The sequence below is a fragment of the Notolabrus celidotus genome, chromosome 4 (genome assembly GCF_009762535.1).
Source record: "Notolabrus celidotus isolate fNotCel1 chromosome 4, fNotCel1.pri, whole genome shotgun sequence".
In the NCBI taxonomy this organism is placed as follows: domain Eukaryota; kingdom Metazoa; phylum Chordata; class Actinopteri; order Labriformes; family Labridae; genus Notolabrus; species Notolabrus celidotus.
In genome coordinates, this window is record NC_048275.1 from 37,318,955 (window position 1) to 37,339,222 (window position 20,268).

Below are 20,268 nucleotides of genomic sequence, written 5' to 3' on the forward strand. Positions count from 1 at the left end.
GGGTTTGTATTTATTGTAATGATTGTAAACACTGTAGATTAATACTGAAGACATCAAAACTATGAAAGAACATATATGGAATTACTGAATGAACAACAAAGTGTTAAACAAAGCAGAATCTGTTTTATATTTTAGATTCTGTAAAGTAGCCCCCTTTTTCCTTCATGACAGCTTTGCACACTCTTGGTATTCTCTCAGTCTGCTTCATGAAGTGGTCTCCTGGAATGGTTTCTAATGAACATGAGCCTTGTCAAGAGTTCATTTGTAGAATGACTTGCCTTCTTAATGTGTTTGAGACCATCAGTTGTGTTGTTCAGAGGTAGGGTTAGTACACAATGGATAGCCCTATTTGACTACTGTTGTAATCCAGATTATGGCAAAACCAGATTCTTTCATACTTTTGATGTCTTCAGTATTAATCTACAATGTTGAAAATAATTAAAATAAATAAAAATTGAATGAGAAGGTGTGTCCAAACTGTTGACTGGTAGTGTACGTTCCCTCTCCTTCCTCCCCCTCCTCCTCCTCCTCCTCATGGAGATTTTATACCAAGAATACCAAACTCTAAATATACAAGCTTTAGGGTGATAGTGTATTTATTCCTGCTGCAGTCTCACAATGGAAATATTTAACATCACTGAGTCAGGTGGTTCACACGTGTCAGCTGTTTTCCTCAGAGTCACGGGACACGTGGAGTTCTGCTTTCTTTAAAGTGGTCTTTATGCCCTTAAATGGAAAATAGGCTCAGTTACCCTGCGTGTGTCAAAAAGCAGTTCAGTTGAAGTAAAACTTCAGCAGAGGAACATTTATTGGTCAGATGTAAACGGCAGCAGTTTTAGAAACACACAAAAGAACCGAAACTTCATCCAAACTGATTGTGACAGAAACATCAGAGAGCTCTGGCTGGTGCTCAAGAGGTAGTTTTAATCATTGTGCCAGACGACGGAGCAGCACACACTTTTACTGCAGATGAGATGAAATTAATCCAGCAAAGATCAGGTCAGATTTTAAGATGACAAGTGATTTGTTATTTCAAGCTCATTTTTGTCACAATACTTGAGCTTAAGTGGGACAGCTTTAGAAAAAGTCCCAAGGCGAAAAAAAAAAACTTAATTCAGTCATGAAAATTCAATCAACAATGGCAACTTAGACAAGCCCATTGTATCTGATTTAATCTATTTAAGCACTCCAGTGGAAAAGGAGTTTCTTCAGTGACAGCGGTTTCTGTTGTCGACGCTCTTCAGCTAAAAACAGATCCAGACTCCAACGCTGACCCCCGAGTTCTTCTCCACTCCTTCAGTCCTGAACACACCCATACTCAGGGAAAAAACTCAATGCTATTTCTGTCTACTTCTACAAATCATTGTTAGACATCAGCCACATTGTAGTTCTTCTTGTATTTCCACATCTACTTATACCAGGTCCTTATTACAGCCAAACAATAAAGCACCTTGACACAGGGAGCAGGACTGTGATGAGACTTCAGGGAGAGTTTGTTGGGGATGTTAGCATTGTTGGGCAAATCAAAAATGTAGAAATTTGTGGAAATGAAGTTTGTGTGAATTAGACGATGGTTTAAGTCTTTTGAAATGTGATCACAATACAAAACAGAACATTGTGTTTTCAGAGCATTGCCACGACCTACAATAGTATGAACCTAAAACCGTATGATATATGGACGTAGTATCTGTGAGGTCACACATCTGTCCCTGAAACCCATCATTGGCGGGGGCCTTATTGGAAAAGCTCACTTCACTTAACTGCAGTGGAGCTAGTGTGAGGTAAAAAGACGGGCTTTAGCCTCTTCTCTAACAGCTACAGTTTTACCGCCTGTCAAATCAAGTCAGGCATGCCCTTATTTGGGCAAAACTCCTAACTTAAATACCATCAAAAGTAACAAGTTATAAATAAATTCACCCCCGTAGTGTGTGTCGATCAAGCAGCAGCCTCCGGCCGCGAGAATTGAAGCCAATAACGAAGTGTTAAAAACTGCAGTTCAGGGGTGCTGGTGGCCTAGCGGTCTAAGCGCCCCACATATAGAGGCTATAGTCCTCGTCGCAGGGGTTGCCGGTTCGATTCCCGGCTGGTCGACCATTTCCTGCATGTCTTCCCCCCTCTATGCTCCCCACATTTCCTGTCTCTCTTCACTATCCTATCAAATAAAGGCAAAAAGCCCAAAAAATATAACTTTAAAAAAAAAAAAAAAAACTGCAGTTCATCGAGTGTCCACTTGAGGCTGGCTCCAAAAGTACAGGAAACCACATACACACCCATTCAAAGAAGACGATCTTTACAGCAGAAATAAACGTGTTTACAGCCTGGTACAAAAGACGAGTGTAGTCTGGATAGCTCATTTCTCTATCTGCACACACTGTACTGGGTTGAATTTTTTCATAATGCATCAATTTTGAAGAAGATATCAAGATTACGAGTTTTCCATCACGTAGCTGTTGGCGAGGAGGCTCAAAGCCCGCCTCTTTACCTCACACTAGCTCGGCAGCAGTTATGTCGACTTCAGCATTTCCAATATGGCTCCCGCTGACAATTGGCGTCAAAACAGCGCTTCAGAAACAGATGGGTGACGTCACGAATACTACGTCCATTATTTATACAGGATACGTCGTCGATAAAGAAATGAGCTATTCAGTCTAAACTGTTTTTTGAACCAGGCTGTAAGCATTTATTTCAGCTGTAAAGATCGTCTTCTTCAAATAGGTGTGTATGTGGTTTCCGGTACTTCCAGAGCCAGCCTCTAGTGGACACTCAAGGAACTGTAGTTTTGAACACTTCCGATTTGGCTTCTGGAGGTTGCCGCTTAGTGTGGACTCATGAAGTCTCTGTCTGCAGCAATTCACCTCCAGATAAAGATATTACACACACAGCATTGGAAACGTGTGATGATGTCACCAACGAATTATCAAGTATAAAATGCGTTGGCGACTAATTTTGTCCTCGGTTTTAATCGCACATGAATTGTTGCTTCCCGATCTTACACGAATGACTACATAATAATAACGACTGACCTAAAGTCTCCTCAGTTATCTAAAACTTCAGACACACAGAGGACTAGATTCTTCAAACTCTGAGTCTCAGAATTCATGTTTAGTAAATCTGTCATAGCATCACTTTCTTCAGTCATTTACTGTGTTTAGAGCACAAACACAGCAGTCAACTCCAGATCCCCTCTGCCCCCCTGAGACAGGATCCTGATCATTAGGGTCCCACTGTAGAACAGGCCAAAGAAATGTGGCTTGTGCTGTCCGCCTAATGACGAGCGGCCTGTCGTGCCATCCGGGTGGTGTGAAAACTTTGCTTGTTGTTTCATTAAGCACATGTCACAGAGGTCACTCATGTGGTTGTTTCCTCTATGGGCCAGGTGCCTGAGCCCAGGGTGCACGGAGAGGCCAGGCCGGATCGACAAAGTGGCCGTGACATAACGTGATAAGCGTGAAATTCCTCTTTCATTCCACACATTAGCACAAAGACTCTTCACTCTGCTCAATTAATCATATTCGGTTTGGAAATTGGTTGTGATTTGTTGTGTAACAAATTATTTAAAGAGCGGAAGATGAGATAAGCTGTCGGTATGACTGCGTGCTTTGAAAAGCAAGTTTTTAAACTATTGTTAACTTAATCTAGGAAAGAATGCACAACATCTCTCGACTCGCTCCTTTATTATTTTACTATGAAAACATGAGGAAGCAGGTGAACCTCTTCAGTCTGCCACTGTTTCTTTGTTCTGCAGAAGTTGTACTACATAATGAACTCAGATACAAATAAACTTTCAACATCCCTCTGACTGCAGTGCACGCATTCCTCACAGTCCTCTCTGTGGTCTCACATCCTCCTTCATGAGGTTGACGAAACATTTCTAAAGTCTGCAGTCCACCCTGAGCTCTCCTGATAGTTTAATTCTAACGCTGTCTTTTCCACAGATTGCTGCCCAGATCTGTCGCCAGGCCGGCTTGGTGCAGAAGTCCAAGGATGTGATGGACTACAGTGCTGAGAACTTTGCCATTGTCTTCGCCGCCATGGGAGTAAGTAGACAAATTGCAGCGTTTAGCGGGCACTTGTTCAACCTCCCTCCCACTCGGCCCCCCATCTGTGACTCTAATCCTCCTCTTAACCCTGATGTGACACCCTGTCCCCTCTGCCCCGCACTACTTTCTGTCTTTTATTCACCAGGTGTGAGGTGATTTAACCTTTAAGTCCCTCTTGTTACTTCTGCACCTCTGAGCATATCCCCGGCCATGTAGACAGGTTACTAATTCAACAGGCCCCTTTAGAGCTGTCAGCCGCGCCGTATCAAGTTCTCCCCTCCTCAGCTGCTCCTCCTGTCTGCTGTAATGCCCCGATTGTGACGGGTTGACCTCTGGCAAACACACACACACACACACACACACACACACACACACACACACACACACACACACACACACACACACACACACACACACACACACACACACACACACACACTTGCTTCACTTGCTAAATGCTAATCCTTCCCTCTCCCACTTCTCCAATTCACGTCTGAATCTGGTTATTCCAGCAGGAGAGGGGGAAAGTGCTGTGAATAGGGATTTATACCAGTCAATACATGCATGTTGAAAACCCAAGGTTCACACAGTTAAAGCCATGCATCTGTTTATTAGAACAATCATGAAACACAAGCCTCTGTTTACCTCGAGTAGAGCTGCTCTGACTGAATGATCAACTTCGGATTGATCTAGAAGACAGTTTTTAGACTTTAGGTGCATTTCGACCAAGAGTTCCGGGGTCTTTTAGCCCCCAGAACTACTTTCCCTGGAACTAAAAGGTTCCTGTGCCTCCATTGTTGTCTGCGTTTCGACCGCGGACTGAAGTCCCAGGTAGATTGTACAAATCAGGCCAGAGACGTATGGAGAAAAAAAAGTAAATGCATTACACCACCAGACCAGTAGAGGGCAGTACAACAAAGAGGAATGCCATTCATCACAGATGACACCATAGAAGCAGATGGACAGGCAGGTATCATTATGAGCAACACAACAGTTAGCCTGTTAGCATGAAGAGACTGGTGCTGTTTTAGATGGTGCTATATTTCATCACAGATGGATTCACTGAATCAACACGTGAGAGGAGATAAGCGCGAGTAGCAAAGACGTTTCAACACGGCTTTAAAATCCTTTTGAACGCAAAAAGCCGTGGCAGAGATTGACCGGTGTTTTGGTTTACACAGCGACCCTGTTAACTGGAGACTCTCAGCCGGATGCATCCCTCATAAACGTCTTTAGACCATCATTAAATATCTGATGAGGATATTTTGAAATCTTAATAAAAACTAAACTAGTTTGCATTCCCAGGAACTCCCTCTGTGTTTCAACAGCTGTGTAAACTCCACAAACACTGACACGTTCAGCTGAAAGTCTCCAGTTTACAGGGTCACTTTTAAAACCGGAACACCGGGAGAGACGCATTCACGGTGGGCTGAGAGAAGACTACTGTTACAAGCTGCTAAATCAAGAGAATCACAGCTTCTTCTTTTGAAAAGTACACACACATACAAAAAAGATAGAACAAATAAAAACTAATGAAAGAAAGAGAAATCAAGTGAATCACAGATGTGTGTGACGTTATTGTGGACGGAGGGCGGAATAAAAACACTGCGGTTAATCTACCTGTCAGACACGTTCAGCATTGCAGGTCCTGCTCCCCGAAAGTCCCGGGACCTTTGAAAAATACCATCCCCCAAGCAGGGGCTTTTCAGGGGGGAGATTATCTACCCCCGAACTAAATTTAGACCCTGGGGTAAAGCCCCTAGTTCTGGGGTAAAGTTCCTCCGGTCCAAAAATGCCTTTTGAGTCCAAAGTTGGACATGCCAGTGTCAGCACTTCACCTATTATATTAGGAAATGCATTTTTAACAACAAATTAACAACAAAATGTCAAATTAAACACAGTTCCTTCTTCCTAGTTGTGATGATGAGCTTTTTTACTCAGTCCCCCTTCAGTAAAATCATCATGCTGACAGTTTAATACCCCTATTGAGTGATTTGTAGCTTTTACTGAACTATTACTTTGAAGGAGTTTTTTCTTTGAAATGCACTGATTTGTTATTTTGCATTGTAATTCTGTGTCTGTTTTTAAAATGAGCAAAGAGGTCTGTTGTATTTAAGTTGCTGCTGGTAATCCTTCCTCGTGAAATGTCACAGGAACATGCCACTCAAACTGCATACCACTGATCTTTCTCAGAGATGGTCTCTTAACTCCCACTTTGCTGACATTTTCTGTCAGATTTGACCATGAAAACAAATCAGAGTTTGTCCAACAGGTGACTTCTTCTGACCAAGAAAAACCTCTTCTCTGAATCAGTTGATGGGTTAAAGAACAAACAAACATCTAGGAGTGTTCAGGAGTCACTAATTTCTCCTTCTAAATGGAAAATCAAATTCATACTGACCGGTCAAAAGAAAAAACACCCAGGTAGCAATTTACAGCTCAACACACACATCACAATCTGTGGCCCAACAATGTCAGATTGGTCTGTGAGGTGTTTCTAACGCTGCCTTCAGTCCTCCCTGCAGGTTAGTGTCCTCATGCCCATCTGGTTCCTTGTTGCTCTGGTGGAGTGGTTATATGTCAGTTTAACCAAACACAGCCTACATACAACTTTATCTCCATTTACTAAATCAACATACTGACAAACCAGGCTGTCTGATGACATCTCAACTCAACTTTATTTATATAGCACCTTTCATACATATAAACATGCAGCCCAAAGTGCTTCACAAAATAACAGAGAGACAAAAAACAACAGCAATAGTAAAATTATAAATGTCATTATTGTAAATGAAATACTTAAAAATAAAATCAACACAGTAAAATTATAGTGGAAAGAAAAGTTAAAAATAAGGTAGAGTTAACAAGATCAGATGAATATAATAAATAAATAAATAAATAAATGTTAAAGCAATGGTTATAATAATAAAAATGCAATCCACCGCTAAAAATAAATTACTCCAAATTAAAAGCTAGATTAAAAAGATAATTGTTCATTTTATTTAAAATGATAAAGATAAAAATAAAATAAATCATCACCGCTGCTTTTTTACATCCAGGTAGTAGAGCTTTAGAGCGTTATAGCAACAGCTATTAATCAGAGCTACAGCTACAGCTAGTGGAGGGAGGCTGAACTACAGCTTAGATACAACATGTGACACTTTGAGCCTAGAGAAATACAAATCTTATCAAATAAAGCACAATTAAGGGTTTTAGATCCGTCCTAGCTTTATTAACCAAATAATATAAGTGTTTCCCAAATTCCGTCTCAAATGTGTGTGGAATCCATCAGACCACAACAAATAGTCCTTTAGTAACATTTGAAATATTTCAGGGGAGAAACACTTTGAGGAACTCCCCACACACACTCCTCCTGCAGCACTGAAGAGAATTTCAGAGATGAAATGTGTTAAAAAGCAAAATGTCTGCTCAACAAAGAAACACTTGTTAAATCAAACATGTCTGAAGAAACATCAATGAGGAATACTTTCCTGTTTAGACTCTGACATATTTGTTAAAACCATTGATTAACATTGATTGACAACACTTTTCAAAACCCAAGAGGTTTTGGCAGGAACAAAATGGAACAGACAAGTCAGAGGATGATCATGTTTTTTCAATTCATATAATCAATTAATCTTTACATATATAGCGCCAAATCCCAACAAATCTTCTCCACAGACTCTTTCCAAACAGAGCAGGTGTAGACCGTCCTCTATGTTCTATTATTAACAAAGACCCAACATCAAGACAGGATCAGATCCAGTCCCATCTTACAGACAGGACTCAGTCTGATCTCATCTTAATCCACCATGAGCAGAGCACTTTGCAGCATTTAGCAAGTTACAGTGGCAAGAACAAACTTCCTTTAACAGGCAGAAACCTCCAGCAGGACCAGACTCATGTTAGACACACATCTGCTGAGACCGTGTTGGAGAGAGGGATAGAGGGAGATGAAGAGAGAGAGAGATGATAGTGGTGAGACGGATAGTAGTAGTTGTAGCAGCTGGAGTCCACAGCAGCAGAGATCCAGAGGAACCTACGAGACAAGGGAGCACAGGGACTCCAGAAAGGTCTATGGTTAGTAACTTTAATGGGACAGGAAGAGTTAAAGTAAGAGACAGGCAGACAGAGGAGAGAGAGGGAAAGACAGGATCCCAGTGTGTCAGTCTAAGCCTATGACAGCATAAGAGCTGGTCCAAGGCTGATCCAGGTCTAACTATAAGCTTTATTTAATATGAATAACTCCTTCAACCTATTAGTCGCCCAGGTGCGATGTCCATCAACGGAGCAAATATCACCTGATACAGATGTTCAGCTGATACGTTTCTACATCCCTTATTTTGACACAACATTCAACAATACACATCTTTGTGCTGATGGTCTGGTTTGTTTGTGTAGCTCATAAAGAGGCATCATTATTCACTTCACTTCATTCACTTGGGACTTTGAGTTGTGGTATTGTTGTTAACTCTCATTGGTCCTTTGCCTCTCAGGTCAACATGGAAACTGCTCGCTTCTTCAAGTCTGACTTTGAGGAGAACGGCTCCATGGACAACGTCTGCCTCTTCCTGAACCTGGCCAACGACCCCACGTAAGATGAACTCAGAAACTATCTCAACACGTGAAAGCTCTGTAACTTGAGTTACTGTATGTGTACAGCAGAATAATGTTTCTCTCTGTGACCAATCAGCATCGAGCGTATCATCACCCCTCGCCTGGCGCTGACCTCAGCGGAGTACTTGGCCTACCAGTGTGAGAAGCACGTCCTGGTCATCCTGACTGACATGAGCTCTTACGCAGAGGCTCTGAGAGAGGTACGACTACAACTCCTCTGTCCTAAAATGTGCACAAATGTGTTTTCAGATCTACAGGGTTGAGGGAAAAAATAAAAATAATACCCGTGTTGATTTAGAGAAAGTGTTATCTAATAGTTTGAAGTAGAGAGCACGCCCACTCACTGTCTCTGTTCAACTGTATGTAACTGAGGATCACAGCTGAGCAGATTGGGATCTATATAATAGTTGATAAATGTTAAGGCTTACATATTAAGGTTCAGTTTATTATTTGTTTGTTTGATAAAGCAGCCTTCTGAATACTTTCACAAAGTTATATATTTTATATGTAGTGGAGATCCCTGCATTAAAAACAGACATGACCCTGTAGTGGAGATCCCTGCATTAAAAACAGACATGACTCTGTAGTGGAGATCACTGCCTTAAAAACAGACATGACTCTGTAGTGGAGATCACTGCATTAAAAACAGACATGACCCTGTAGTGGAAGTCACTGCATTAAAAACAGACATGACTCTGTAGTGGAGATCCCTGCATTAAAAACAGACATGACTCTGTAGTGGAAGTCACTGCATTAAAAACAGACATGACTCTGTAGTGGAAGTCACTGCATTAAAAACAGACATGACTCTGTAGTGGAAGTCACTGCATTAAAAACAGACATGACTCTGTAGTGGAAGTCACTGCATTAAAAACAGACATGACTCTGTAGTGGAGATCCTTGCATTACAAACAGACATGACTCTGTAGTGGAAGTCACTGCATTAAAAACAGACATGACTGTAGTGGAGATCACTGCATTAAAAACAGACATGACTCTGTAGTGGAGATCACTGCATTAAAAACAGACATGACTCTGTAGTGGAGATCCTTGCATTACAAACAGACATGACTCTGTAGTGGAGATCCTTGCATTAAAAACAGACATGACTCTGTAGTGGAAGTCACTGCATTAAAAACAGACATGACTGTAGTGGAGATCACTGCATTAAAAACAGACATGACTCTGTAGTGGAGATCCTTGCATTAAAAACAGACATGACTCTGTAGTGGAAGTCACTGCATTAAAAACAGACATGACTGTAGTGGAGATCACTGCATTAAAAACAGACATGACTCTGTAGTGGAGATCACTGCATTAAAAACAGACATGACTCTGTAGTGGAGATCACTGCATTACAAACAGACATGACTCTGTAGTGGAGATCACTGCATTAAAAACAGACATGACTATGTATGTAGTGGAGATCACTGCATTAAAAACAGACATGACTCTGTAGTGGAGATCCCTGCATTACAAACAGACATGACTCTGTATGTAGTGGAGATCACTGCATTAAAAACAGACATGATTATGTATGCAGTGGAGATCACTGCATTAAAAACAGACATGGCTCTGAAGTGGAGATCACTGCATTAAAAACAGACATGATTATGTATGCAGTGGAGATCACTGCATTAAAAACAGACATGGCTCTGAAGTGGAGATCACTGCATTAAAAACAGACATGACTCTGTAGTTGGAATCACCGCATTAAGTGCAACTCACAAATCCTCCAAATAGGATGCTATATTTAAAAGTAATGACCTCTTAAATCTATGTAATTCAAACAACCTGAAACCTGATATCAACCAGACTCCTTAAATCTGATATCAACCAGACTCCTTAAACCTGATATCAACCAGACTCCCTTAAACCTGATATCAACCAGACTCCTTAAATCTGACATCAACCAGACTCCCTTAAACCTGACATCAACCAGACTCCCTTATCAGCAAATCCTTTAAAGGGACTGAAAGCAATCATAACTCGAACAGGAGGAAGTGTTTGCGTTTATGTTGGACCATTTTGACGTACAGATTCATCCTATTTAGTGCTCAAGTGAGTGTTTTGAACAGCAGCACAATGTATGTTGATGATTTTCAGTGTTATTTTCTTTAAGGGACAGTTCTCACTCAGGCCTTAATGGAAACCCCAGCTGCTGCAAACCCTATAGCAGTGTGTCAACATAACAAACCAATGTAAACTGTGCAGCATTAGCACCGAGGTGATAGCCTCTGAAAAGTCTCTCGTTCCTTGCTGGCGGAGAAGATAACATGTCCTTCACTCTTGTTGGAAATAATGGTCCCCCTCCTGCCTCCCTCCCTGCCCTCTTTCCGTTCGTGGTGAGGAATCAGGCTGGAGTGAATCATCCTGTTGTGCGTCTGTAATAATCTTTTTTATGTTGTACAGTTTGCTGTCTCAATTTGCCAGCAGCACAATACAGGGTTTAAATGGTGTGTGCAGTCCACAACCTTGGCATTTGTGCACGCTGCAGCAATAGTCAGCTAAGACTCAGACGGCTCGATGGGTGAAAACAAGAGTCAAGAGGACATCAACATTTAACTTCTGTCCCACTGTTCACGTGTGGGAAGGTGAAGTTTTGCATTGAATCCACAGTTCACAAGTGCTTAGCTTGCCCATCAACCTTTGCACCCAAAGATGAATGGGATGCATTTTCTTTCCCCTCCACGCTCAGAAGTCACTTGACTTCAGGAACAGCGATTTTCTTTTGGTCTTTTTTTTTTAGAGAGCCGGAGAGGAGAAAGGCAACATTTCAGACAGCTGCTGCCTCTCCTGAAAGTCACTGAAGGAGTTATCACACTTTGGCCTTCCAACACTCAGTGCTCTTTGTTTACAAAAGAGATTACTGTAAAAAAGCACTGTGAGATTTAATCTTACCTGTGATGGAAAAAAAGAATCATTGCATAAAATGAATGTACAATCCCTTAACCCCGAGAGGCTTTTTGGAAACATTGACCTTATGGACAAAAACACAACCTTGATTAAATACAGATGTAGAAAAGAAGCAATGCAGACATTGATGGTTGGAACACCCATCTGTCACTTACAGATGGGTTATTTACAGCCTTTCCTTGTAGAGATAATTCACTTAACGATGTTCACTGAAACTGAAATATTTTTTTGTTTGATGAAAATTATCTTCATGTTAAAATGTATGCCAGCAACACATTTAAAAAAAATGTGGTAAAGAGACAACAAAACAGGTGAAAAGTTGTGTAATGCTAAAAAAAAAATGAATTAAAAACAGACATGGCTCTGTAGTGGAAGTCACTGCATTAAAAACAGACATGGCTCTGTAGTGGAAGTCACTGCATTAAAAACAGACATGGCTCTGTAGTGGAGATCACTGCATTAAAAACAGACATGACTCTGCAGTGGAAGTCACTGCATTAAAAACAGACATGACTCTGTAGTGGAAGTCACTGCATTAAAAACAGACATGGCTCTGTAGTGGAAATCACTGCATTAAAAACAGACATGAATCTGCAGTGGAAGTCACTGCATTAAAAACAGACATGACTCTGTAGTGGAAGTCACTGCATTAAAAACAGACATGACTCTGTAGTGGAAATCACTGCATTAAAAACAGACATGACTCTGTAGTGGAAGTCACTGCATTAAAAACAGACATGGCTCTGTAGTGGAGATCACTGCATTAAAATCAGACATGACTCTGTAGTGGAAGTCACTGCATTAAAAACAGACATGGCTCTGTAGTGGGAGTCACTGCATTAAAAACAGACATGACTCTGTAGTGGAAGTCACTGCATTAAAAACAGACATGGCTCTGTAGTGGAAATCACTGCATTAAAAACAGACATGAATCTGCAGTGGAAGTCACTGCATTAAAAACAGACATGACTCTGTAGTGGAAGTCACTGCATTAAAAACAGACATGACTCTGTAGTGGAAATCACTGCATTAAAAACAGACATGACTCTGTAGTGGAAGTCACTGCATTAAAAACAGACATGGCTCTGTAGTGGAGATCACTGCATTAAAATCAGACATGACTCTGTAGTGGAAGTCACTGCATTAAAAACAGACATGGCTCTGTAGTGGGAGTCACTGCATTAAAAACAGACATGACTCTGTAGTGGAAGTCACTGCATTAAAAACAGACATGACTCTGTAGTGGAAGTCACTGCATTAAAAACAGACATGACTCTGTAGTGGAAGTCACTGCATTAAAAACAGACATGACTCTGTAGTGGAAGTCACTGCATTAAAAACAGACATGACTGTAGTGGAAGTCACTGCATTAAAAACAGACATGACTGTAGTGGAAGTCACTGCATTAAAAACAGACATGGCTCTGAAGTGGAAGTCACTGCATTAAAAACAGACATTACTCTGTAGTGGAAATCACTGCATTAAAAACCGACATGACTCTGTAGTGGAAATCACTGCATTAAAAACAGACATGACTCTGTAGTGGAAATCACTGCATTAAAAACAGACATGACTCTGTAGTGGAAGTCACTGCATTAAAAACAGACATGACTCTGTAGTGGAAATCACTGCATTAAAAACAGACATGATTCTGTAGTGGAAATCACTGCATTAAAAACAGACATGACTCTGTAGTGGAAATCACTGCATTAAAAACAGACATGACTCTGTAGTGGAAATCACTGCATTAAAAACAGACATGACTCTGTAGTGGAAATCACTGCATTAAAAACAGACATGACTCTGTAGTGGAAATCACTGCATTAAAAACAGACATGACTCTGTAGTGGAAATCACATGACTCTGTAGTGGAAATCACTGCATTAAAAACAGACATGACTCTGTAGTGGAAATCACTGCATTAAAAACAGACATGACTCTGTAGTGGAAATCACTGCATTAAAAACTCACATGACTCTGTAGTGGAAATCACTGCATTAAAATCAGACATGACTCTGTAGTGGAAGTCACTGTATTAAAAACAGACATGACTCTGTAGTGGAAGTCACTGCATTAAAAACTGACATGACTCTGTAGTGGAAGTCACTGCCTTAAAAACAGACATGACTCTGTAGTGGAAATCACTGCATTAAAAACAGACATGACTCTGTAGTGGAAGTCACTGTATTAAAAACAGACATGACTCTGTAGTGGAAATCACTGCATTAAAAACAGACATGACTCTGTAGTGGAAGTCACTGCATTAAAAACAGACATGACTCTGTAGTGGAAATCACTGCATTAAAAACAGACATGACTCTGTAGTGGAAATCACTGCATTAAAAACAGACATGACTCTGTAGTGGAAATCACTGCATTAAAAACAGACATGACTCTGTAGTGGAAGTCACTGCCTTAAAAACAGACATGACTCTGTAGTGGAAATCACTGCATTAAAAACAGACATGACTGTAGTGGAAATCACATGACTCTGTAGTGGAAATCACTGCATTAAAAACAGACATGACTCTGTAGTGGAAATCACTGCATTAAAAACAGATATGACTCTGTAGTGGAAATCACTGCATTAAAAACTGACATGACTCTGTAGTGGAAATCACTGCATTAAAAACAGACATGACTCTGTAGTGGAAGTCACTGCCTTAAAAACAGACATGACTCTGTAGTGGAAATCACTGCATTAAAAACAGACATGACTCTGTAGTGGAAGTCACTGTATTAAAAATAGACATGACTCTGTAGTGGAAGTCACTGCATTAAAAACTGACATGACTCTGTAGTGGAGATCACTGCATTAAAAACAGACATGACTCTGTAGTGGAAGTCACTGCATTAAAAACAGACATGACTCTGTAGTGGAGATCACTGCATTAAAAACAGACATGACTTTAGTGGAGATCACTGCATTAAAAACTGACATGACTCTGTAGTGGAAATCACTGCATTAAAAACAGACATGACTGTACTGGAAATCACTGCATTAAAACAGACATGACTCTGTAGTGGAAATCACTGCATTAAAAACAGACATGACTCTGTAGTGGAAATCACTGCATTAAAAACTGACATGACTGTAGTGGAAATCACTACATTAAAAACAGACGTGACTCTGTAGTGGAAGTCACTGCCTTAAAAACTGACATGACTCTGTAGTGGAAATCACTGCATTAAAAACAGACATGACTCTGTAGTGGAAATCACTGCATTAAAAACAGACATGACTCTGTAGTGGAAGTCACTGCATTACAAACAGACATGACTCAGTAGTGGAAGTCACTGCCTTAAAAACAGACATGACTCTGTAGTGGAGATCACTGCATTAAAAACAGACATGACTCTGTAGTGGGAGTCACAGCATGGACCCAAAATCCCTTTCAAAAAACATTTTCTGTGAACATAATTAATTGTGGTTTCAACAAATGCAGGTTTAAACTGAACCATGCTAAGAGGACACCATATATAAACATACATGGGGTCTGTGCTAAAGCTGCTAGGCCAACTGGTGCCCCCCTATTAAATATGTATTTTTTGGGCGGCTGCGGCTAAGTGGCAGAGCCGATCGTCTTTCAGTTGGAAGGTTGGCGGTTCGATCCCAGCCCCTGCAGCCTACATGCCAAAGTGTCCTTGGACAAGACACTGAACCCCAAATTGCTCCCTGTGACTGTGAGAATGTGTATGAATGGGACAAGTGAATACTGATGGTCCCCTACAATAGCAGCCTCTGCCTCACTGAGTGAATGTGCTGTGAATGGGTGAATGTGACGAGTAGTGTAAAAGTGCTTTGAGTGGTTGAATAGACTGGAAAAGTGCTAGAAAAGGACAAGTCCATTTATCATTAACCATTTCAGTGTTTGATGCAGTGATATGAGAAATATTAATAGAAGCAGTTGTAAAGTTTTCTCCGATTTGATGAAAATGAGATGTAAATGCATGTTAACAACCTTTGGTCCTGAAGCCTGTTCATCATCTGGTTCTCATGTCCTCCCACTCACCACCCATTCCTCATCTGTAGGTCTCTGCTGCCCGAGAGGAGGTGCCTGGCCGTCGAGGCTTCCCCGGTTACATGTACACCGATCTGGCCACCATCTATGAGCGTGCTGGCCGAGTGGAGGGAAGGAACGGCTCAATCACCCAGATCCCCATCCTCACCATGCCCAACGATGGTGAGAGCAGCAACAGAACACACTTCCAGCTGGATCACACAGCACAGTCACAACATTGATATATCAGAATATGTATATTACACAGTCACAGTGTTTGTAGGTGTGTGCTGCTCGTGTCGTCTGTTGGATATCAGTGTGAGCCCGCAGATTATACGGTTTCTGTCTTTCTGAAAATCCTTGTTGGTAGAGATCTCAAATGGACTAACCATAGCAACATATCTGAAGAGCCTACTCGTATCTAGTCGCACAGGAGTCCCCATTACAGCATCACTGGAGGTGATTGTGCTGGCTTTTACTAAACACCGCCAGTGTTCTCAAGGGCTCTCTGCGCTTGATTTAGAGTAAATGTCTTTAAAGTGGGAAACCAACAGAGCCCTGTCCTTTTCTGTCCAACATCTGGCTTCACCTCAAGGCCTTGGGACGTGGAAGGAGTGACACAGGTGTACATGTTCCTCGCTTTAAATGTGTACTTATATGTGATGGTTCATTCTTTCTCTTACAGACATCACCCATCCAATCCCTGATCTGACTGGGTACATCACAGAGGGGCAGGTCTACGTGGACAGACAGCTGCACAACAGACAGGTATTCATCTGCCATGTCTTTCAAACCACCAAACAAACAAATGGAGCGACAACCTCCTGCATATTCAGCCATCGTGCAAGACTACGATTTGGGATCTGGATTCTGCTTTTTGTGGCTCCTCTTAACTTCCTTGGTGCTGATTGAGGTCAGACCTCAGAGGTCTCATGTTCACAGATAAATCAGTTGGGCATTTTTGCCTTTATTTGATAGGACAGCTGAAGAGAGACAGGAAATGTGGGGAGTAGGGAGCGTGGAAAGACATGCAGCAAATGGTTGAGGCTAGAATCGAAAACGTGCGACCTCTGCGACGATGGCTTTTACCTCTGTATATGGGGCGCACGCTTAGACCACTAGGCCAACGGTGCCCCACAAAGCTCTGATTTAGAAATGCATTTATCGGGATGAACCCCTTGAGATGTATCATCTCGCTTTAGAGGGGGTCCCAAACAGACGATGACAAATAGAGAACTGTAAAACAGAAAATATACAATAAAACATGAATAATTCAAAACAAAGAACCCACGGATAGTCAGACAACCAACTTGATGACAATAACAACAAAAGGGGGGTGTGGAACAACCTTAAACAAGGTACAATCAAGCGGCAACCTCCGGCCGTGAGAATTGAAGCCAATACAGAAGTGTTAAAAGCTGCAGCTCATCAAGTGTCCACTTGAGGCTGGCTCCGAAAGTGCCTGAAACCCCATAGACACTAATTCAAAAGAAAGATCTTTACAGCAGAAATAAACATGTTTACAACCTGGTTCAAAAAATGAGTGTAGTCTGGATAGCTCATTTCTCGATCGGCACACACTGTACGGGGTGTATTATTTTATAACATGGCAGTTTAGAAAATATTACCATTACGAGTTTTTCCCAGCTGACTTGATTGACAGGCGGGAACACTGCAGCTGTTGGCTAGGAGGCTCAAAGCCCGCCTCTTTACCTCACACAAGCTCCACAGAAGTTAGGTTGAGTTCAACATTTCCAATATGGCTGCCACTGACGATCGGCCTCAAAACAGCGCTTCAGAAACAGATGGGTGACCTCACGGATACTACATCTATCAACAAGAGACAAATAGAATAAAATTCAATGATCTAAAGGAGCATTGATTAACACACAAAATAAATAATAATAGTTTAAAAAGATAAATGAATAAATAAGTAAAGGAAGGAGAGGAACAGTGAGGGCTTTAATGAAAACATGAACAGTTTATTTTGAGATGTGAAAACAAATAATTTTTAAATAAGGGTAAAGAAGACAACGAACGAATATTTAAAGGTAAATTATTCCATCAGAAGGAGCCTGAAACATAAAAGCCTTTTTACCAACTTCCTTGGCTTCAAATGGTACCATCAAGGAAATAGATCTGAACGTCTCTAAATGAATAATTTCAAGTAAGATGTATTAGATAATATTTAAAACAATCAGGATAGTTAAAATGAAAGCATTTAAAAATAAACTGATGCCAGTGAAAATGTCATCTTATGTCTGGTGGGAGCCACCCGAGACTGTGTTAAAAAAAAAAAAAAAAAAAAAAAAAGAACAACCCAATATAAATCTGCAGAACCAGGTTGTAAATAACATTGAGAGAATGAAGATAATGGGTAAAATAAGTTGTCACAAGTCTTTTTCAAACACTCAACATAGAGGAAAGCCTAGATCCATACAGGACACCAACACCAAAATGTACTTTTTTAATAATATGCTCAATATGTGTTTTAAAATTCAGCTTAGAGTCAATCCACACACCTAGGTATTTAAATGTATTAATATCATCAAGATATCTGCCATCATTACATTTTAGCACCTATGATTGAGATTTTGTTTTTGAATTGAGGTTTTGGCGAACACCAAACAGCATGGAGTATGTTTTATTTTTTAATAAGTATTAATTTATTGGCCAACAACCACGTTTGTAAAATGTCAGAATTAGACTGTAGGGCCTTACTTATATTTAGGATGTTGTTTCACTTCAGAGCACTACTTTTTGTCACTACTATGCTGCATCAATATCATGCACTGACAAATGCAGTTTGTTGTTGACGTCATTGCGCTGTTTTCTTCATGAGTTAGATGTGGTTGGTGTGACATGATAACCTCCTGTTATATACTCCCTGTAAAGGAGAAAGCATGGTGCAGCTCCATTTCTCCATTATTAGATTTAAAAGCCTCTTAATGTGACTCTTCTTTATCACATTTTGTGTTAAACATTTCTATGATGTCCGTGTCTTTATTCTCTCTTTCAGATTTACCCCCCTATCAATGTGTTGCCCTCACTGTCCCGTCTGATGAAGTCCGCCATCGGGGAAGGCATGACCAGGAAGGACCATGCTGATGTTTCCAACCAGCTGGTAACAACTCATATTAGTTTCTTCTAAAATCATATCCTGAAACTTTTTCCCCCAGGAAAAATGTGTTTCATCATTACCATCAAAGTTATGACCCTTTACTAACATTAACGTCCCTCCTTGTCTCCAGTACGCCTGCTATGCTATCGGTAAGGACGTCCAGGCCATGAAGGCTGTGGTGGGAGAGGAGGCCCTCACCTCTGATGATCTGCTCTACCTTGAGTTCCTCCAGAAGTTTGAGAAGAACTTTATCGCTCAGGGTAAGAAAACCAAGAAGGGATCAGTGTCTGAAATACTTCATTCATCCTGGGGGGGACATTTGAAGACACAGTGAAGCACTCCACAAAGCTGTGGTTGCAGGCTTTGAGCCCTCTCAGTTAGACACAATCGGGGTCAGTGTTCTGGCAGGAGGGAGTAGTGGAGTAGCTGGTGGCTGCAGGCAGACAGCAGATTAATACATTTTTAATAAAAAGTAATGTTATCCATGCAATATCTGAATCAATCAGCCATCATCTGAGGACAGTATATACCTCTTTGATCGATGGCTAACTTCGAGAACTCTGTTGCAGCCAGCAGTTATCGATACAACATGTCCATCCAAGTCTTTCTATCCTGTGCGCTGCATTGTCTACAGTCCAACCAACAACTTAAGAAGAGACCATGTGCTCAGATAGAATAAAAACTTCCCCTAAAGTTATATCTGATAAACTGAGTCTCAGTTTCACTGTTAACAGTGCGTCCCACAGAGGCTTCACTCTGGTTTCCTTCAGCGGTATGAACCTGAAACAGAATCTGATGTTCTTGTGATGTTCTTGTAATGAACAGGTCTTAAGTTTGCTGAAATAACAACATCATGATGAAGATTAGTTAAAAGTCAAAAGTCAAGCTTTGTCAGGTCTGTCCTCAAGAGGAGAAGAAATCTACGTCTACAATGTTTGATTGTTGAATGGAGGTCTATGAAAGAGGATTAGAGATGTTTTTTTAGCACTGACCTTCTTCACGGAATGTTCCATTCAGAATTCTGGAATTGTTGCTTCGATCTCAGAATTCTAGAACACCAGCTGCCCACCCTGATTGTGGCATCCATCATTTCTGAAGCTGCGTTCCAGGAAGTCAGGAAATCTAAACGCTGATTGTCTTTAGTGACACAGCATCAAGCAGATTTGTGTCTCAGTGTAAATGTTTGATCTAGAACAGATTGTTAGCTGCTCTTCATGCAGATATCTGTTTATGGAGAGAAAGAAATCCTCCTCAGATTTACATTGGAGCTGGAAGACTGCTGATTTCTGATTGGTCAATACTATTTGGACAACAAACATATCATAAATATAAACTTCTAGTACCAAAGCCTGCTACACTCATCATGACTGCATGTGCAGGCTGTAGATAACTGGTGATTTATTCGATCTTGCATCGTGACTAAAGTAGCCAATCATCAGTTCCTGTGTTGTTTTTCCAGACTGTATTTTAGACTTGCAAACCAACAATCAGACTGTATCTTTAACAATCAATCTTTATTTATCAAGCACCAAATCCCAACAAATGTTCTCCTCAGACTCTTTCCAAACAGAGC

At 40.9% G+C, this 20,268-nt stretch overlaps 1 protein-coding gene across 1 annotated transcript in view; it reads left to right on the forward strand.

The window, feature by feature from the left end:
- The window catches only part of atp6v1ba (ATPase, H+ transporting, lysosomal, V1 subunit B, member a), a 58,301-nt gene that overhangs the window by 32,624 nt on the left and 5,409 nt on the right, over nucleotides 1–20,268 (forward strand). The window contains exons 7-13 of the mRNA XM_034681742.1: nucleotides 3,936–4,037; nucleotides 8,537–8,634; nucleotides 8,734–8,857; nucleotides 15,607–15,757; nucleotides 16,260–16,342; nucleotides 18,594–18,698; nucleotides 18,826–18,955. Of these exons, the coding sequence (XP_034537633.1) occupies nucleotides 3,936–4,037; nucleotides 8,537–8,634; nucleotides 8,734–8,857; nucleotides 15,607–15,757; nucleotides 16,260–16,342; nucleotides 18,594–18,698; nucleotides 18,826–18,955 (793 nt within the window). The remainder of the gene's footprint in view (nucleotides 1–3,935; nucleotides 4,038–8,536; nucleotides 8,635–8,733; nucleotides 8,858–15,606; nucleotides 15,758–16,259; nucleotides 16,343–18,593; nucleotides 18,699–18,825; nucleotides 18,956–20,268) is intronic.